Source organism: Penaeus japonicus, unplaced genomic scaffold (genome assembly GCF_977035675.1).
Source record: "Penaeus japonicus unplaced genomic scaffold, GWHDUDI00000001_assembly GWHDUDI00000008, whole genome shotgun sequence".
NCBI lineage: Eukaryota > Metazoa > Arthropoda > Malacostraca > Decapoda > Penaeidae > Penaeus > Penaeus japonicus.
Genome location: NW_028234410.1, coordinates 2,943,833 through 2,948,832, shown reverse-complemented (window position 1 = coordinate 2,948,832; position 5,000 = coordinate 2,943,833). Strand labels below are relative to the sequence as shown.

Genomic DNA, 5,000 nt, shown 5'->3' with positions numbered 1-5,000 from the left:
GGGATTTCTCTCTTTTTACTTTATTTTACTTCACTTACAGTAATTTACTTTGATGAGTTTGTGAGTAGAAGTTTCTATAGATTCTTTAAACCTCTGTCTCAAATATTTTAATTAGTTGAGTATTATTGCAACCTTTCATTTTCTTTGTGATTTTATTACCAACAAGGAGTCAGCCACTATCACCAAGTCAGAGGATGGGTGGGACAACTTTGTAACTGTTTTGATTTAACCTCATTTATAGACATTTCTTTTTGTAATAATTATAAAGCATTTTTTAAAAATGTTTAAGGAGGAATTAAATTTGATTAGGGTATTAACAACTCTATATTATCATCTCTTTGGTTTACAGGTTTGTGAGGGCACCGGTGAAGAGAGTCAGAAAATGATTAAGGAAGTTCTCCCCACTCTCTTAACTTCTGGCATTACAAGCACTGTTCCCGAAGTTCGAAGTGTCAGCTTGCAAACGGTTTCCAAACTTTGTCGATCAGGTGGTTCTTTAATAAAGCCACACCTTGGTACCCTTGTCCCTGCATTGTTAGAGGCTTTGTCTGGATTAGAATCTCAGGCTCTAAGTTACACATCAGTGAGACTGAATGATGAAGACAGAGAGAAGCTAGACATGGCCAGAGTATCTGCAGCTCGAAGTACTCCCATGATGGATACTTTGAACTATGTACTACAGTTTGTTGATGAAGAGTCCATGGAGAAATTAGTGAGTGGTCTGATAGATGTTCTGAAGAGCTCAGTTGGTCTTGCAAGCCGTGCAGGTGCTGCACATGTTGTAGAGACTCTTGTTCACACTTGTCCTCGTCCATTGGAAAAATACACAGGAAAAATTTTGGCTGCTCTAGTAAATGGTCTTAGTGATAGAAATGCAGTAGTCAGAAAGGTATATGCTAATGCTATTGGTAACCTTGTAAAGACTGCAAAAGCATCAAGTGTAGAAAAGCTGCTCACCAAACTTCAGACTTGGTATTTAGAGAAGGAGGAAGACAGTGTTAGAATAAGTGGTGCCCTTACTATGCGCAGTATGCATGCTCAGAATAGTGACGTTATGAAGCAGCATGCCTGTCAGGCCATGCCTCTTGCATTCTTTGCCATGCATGCAGAGAAAACCCTAGAAAGTGATTCTACTGGTGCAGAGATTTGGGAGGAGATATGGTCAGATAACACTCCAGGCACAGAGTCAGGAGTGAGGCTTTATCTAACAGAAATCATTGCAATATGTGAGCAAGCTTTGCAAAGTTCTACTTGGGCAATGAAAGCTCAGGCAGGCAGAGCCCTCTCAACTGTCTCGGAAAAACTTGGATCAAGCTTGAATGATGCTTTAGTCCTCTCCTTAGTTACACTTCTTGTTAACAGCCTCCAGGGTAGAACATGGAATGGAAAAGAATCTCTGGTGACAGCTCTCTCAAATGTGTCTGTACACACAAAGTCCCACCTAAGTACCTTGAAGTATCCTGATAGAGAAGGACTTCTAGTGGAAGAAGTGGTGAAAGTTCTGACAAGAGAAGCAAGCAAAGAGAGGATGGAATATAAAATCCATGCTATTAAAGCCCTTACCACCGTTCTGGATACGTACCAGATAGATAGATTTGAAGAAGTTTTTGATATCTGCCTACCATATTTGAGACAAGTAAGTATGAATAACCCAAACTCAAAATCCATTACCTGACAATTATAAATCTTTAAAATAAATAATATTAATTGCATTCATAAGTGTAGTAAACTTTTGATACAAATAGGAAAAAGATAAAGGATATTGTTGTTACTGGAGACTTACAGTTTCCAATTAATACATTCATCTTTTTTTGTAAGTAAATTAATAATGTGTTCTCTCTCAATCCAAAAGGATAAAGAAGACCATGAGGATGGTGAAGAGGTAGAAAGGAACAAAAAGGAAGAGTCCCTGCATTGGGACCTCATAGATGAAATGGTGCATTCCTTAGGTAGAGCCTGGCCAGCAAAGAAGGAAACACAAGGTATTACATTAACCCTGAAATACTGGGCTTCCTGCAATTTATCTCCCTCTCTGGCTGGAGCATGTTTGTTTATATTTGGTCAACAGATACTTTAAACAATTTGATATTTCATTGTCATGTCATGCTTATTGTGGTAGAGTGTTAAGAGTTCTTGTGTTTGGAGAGGCTGGTACAAGCAGAGTAGGGGAGGGGGGTGTTGACAGGTTGAACTAAGCCTGGCATCTGTTAGCCACCTTTCCTCAGATGTGCTGAAGGGTTAAAGCCTGTATACCTCTATGGTAATATGATGTGCTTATGTCTTACCACATATACACTCGGGTGTATAAATAATAAGCATACTTAATAGTCATGTAAAGTTTTATCTTGGAAACAGTATGCCATTATCATGTACACTAGTTTTTGTTTTATTATCTTTTACATTCATGTTGATTAGGTAATTTAGCAAAGCAATACCCATCAGTATTATTAAGTTTGGTCTTAGACTGAGAGTTGATCCTGAGGCTGAAAAAAGTGTTTTAGAATTAGTCTTCACATAATGATGAATTTACCTGAAATCTTTCAAAATGCGACATTTTTTTGTGGGGATGGATCACTTTTCCACAGCTTTTTTTATTCAAAATGCAAACTCATTATAGCTTCAACTGTGTAACACATCATACCAAATGCTAATTAGTATCTCTTTGCTAATATATAATGTAAAGATATATGTCATACTGCAAGTCTAGAAAATAATTTAAAAAACACATCTTAATGTGGCCTGAAGTAGAAGGGTCAAGAAAGTGGGGAAAAATATAATAATAAAAATACTTTTGACTTTGCAAAATGTTTCCATTTACATTTTGAATTTAAAATGGTTACTAACTAATAGTTAATATTTTGTTTTGGCAAAACATATCCATTTGTATTTTGATCTTGATATATTTTCCTCTCTCTCATTGCAGAAAAATACAGCGAACGAGTCGTGGAAATGCTAAATAACAGTGTATCCCGAGTTCCTCGCAAAACTCAGCTCAGCATTGTGGGAGCCTTGAAGCAGTTCTGGGGAACACATTTCCTCCTCTGTGAATTACCTTCTTCACTTGGATCTCCACTCTTTGACCCTCTTCTTCACCATTCATGCAGGATATTCAACTATTGTTTAGGTAATAATAATTATTATTGTTGTAAATATTCTCTATTTCTCTTATCATCAGGTATGATGATAATGATGATTAACCCTATGACGACGGTGCGTCACACTCGTGTGACACAGCCAAACTCCCGATGCCGGGGCGTCATGCCAGTGTGACGATTTCAATGCAATATTGCAATTGCCCGGCATAGGGGTCTTCGTAGCGAGTGCCCCGTCGGGAAAGGGTTAATATCATGAAATTATTATCATTTCCTCTTTCCTTATTTTTCATTTTTCATTTAATCTCTGCAAGATATGATATTACATATAAAAATTATTCTAATTAGAGGTCAATGATAATCAAAGATAACTGTAGAGTTTACAGATGAAATTATCTAGCAAACATGCTATATATAACATCACTGAAACCAGAAAAAACTGATTAGTTTAATGCTATATCTTTATTTTTTATGCAGTTGTCAAATATTTTCAGGCAAAAATGTAATTAAACAAATACATTACATGCAATTACATTGATTTTGGTGTATGTGCAAAGAGTTCTGAAATCAGCCTTAGCATACTTGTCACAAATAATACATTTATAGCCTATCCTTGCCAGGTGTTGCTAAGTTCTACAGTCTGAGGAGAGAATCCCTTGTTGTGCTGAATGAGTTCCTGGTAAAAGTGAAAGGTAAGATTTATCTTCTGATTTTATATACATGTTATTACTATAACAATTTTAATTATTTGTAATTGGAAAAAAAGTATTCTAAGCATTCAAACATACTGGTCATAACCACATCAAAATTGAGAAGAGATAATTCTTTAATGTTTAATCTTTTTGAAAGGCATTTTAATGTAAGCAAATAGGAATATCTTTAGACAGGATAGTCCCACATGGCTCATGTTTACTCTTATGGACTCTTTTCAACAGTGAGTGAAACGCTTGTTGTGAAACTTCGCTTGGAGCTTTTGTCAGGAGTGGAAGAAGCGCGTCGTGATGCCCAGCCAGATGTGCAAGCATTAGCTGCTTCAGCACACAAGATACTCCTGATGGAGAACACGAGTAGTAAATAGTGATGTAGAAAAATTGGCTCTGTAGTGTGAGGACAGAAGAAACTGCCTGCTTTTCCAATAACTTATTTATGTGTGTATTGGACATGTATATACATGTGTGTGAGGTTTTCATACAACAGCACCCAGAAAGTTTTTAATTAACAATAAATTTGGTATGTTTGTTGTCAGAGAACTTTTTTAACACTTGTATGAAGAGAATCAGTCATATTGTAAATAGGTTAAAAGAAAAAATATAAATCATCTAAATCATGCTATGATACCATTGTATAACCTAAGCTTATGAAAAGTGCTATGTAACTGAATATTTTATCAGTATAAACTATGGAAATTTAATTCCGACCAGTGACATATTTTGTCATCGTAGTTTAAAGATAAGATTATCATTACCGGTAATTATGATATGTCATTAGGATGGAAGTATAATTAAGTTAATAAAGGACAGTGATGTTATTGTCTATTATTGAACAAGTTTCTTATAATTCATCCTTTACTGATCAATAATTATTTGATTATGTGATAAATAAAGAATCCCTGGCATACATAACTAAGATGAATTTTCACAACTATACAATGATTTAGAAGAATAAGTGACAAAATTATTTTGACTTAGTTATTTTCAAAAGGATCATCACTCTATTGCTCTTTTCTTGAAGTGAATATGTACTTGCCAGGTTGGTGATGATTAGCTAGATGCTTTTTTCAAGTGGTTATCATCTCTAGCACGTTAGTTATTAAATAATTAGCACCACCTGCCTGCCAAGTGCATTTTCCCCTTGTTAGAAGAAAAAAATGAGTACTGAATTCCTTAAGATTCTGTTTTGAAAATCTCA

At 35.5% G+C, this 5,000-nt stretch overlaps 1 protein-coding gene across 1 annotated transcript in view; it reads left to right on the top strand.

Moving 5' to 3' along the window:
• The window catches only part of LOC122260005 (proteasome adapter and scaffold protein ECM29), a 24,109-nt gene extending 19,491 nt beyond the window's left edge, over nt 1-4,618 (top strand). The window contains exons 22-26 of the mRNA XM_043027070.2: nt 350-1,636; nt 1,853-1,982; nt 2,924-3,124; nt 3,713-3,784; nt 4,028-4,618. Of these exons, the coding sequence (XP_042883004.2) occupies nt 350-1,636; nt 1,853-1,982; nt 2,924-3,124; nt 3,713-3,784; nt 4,028-4,170 (1,833 nt within the window). The 3' untranslated portion in view covers nt 4,171-4,618. The remainder of the gene's footprint in view (nt 1-349; nt 1,637-1,852; nt 1,983-2,923; nt 3,125-3,712; nt 3,785-4,027) is intronic.
• Nucleotides 4,619-5,000: the final 382 nt, after the last annotated feature.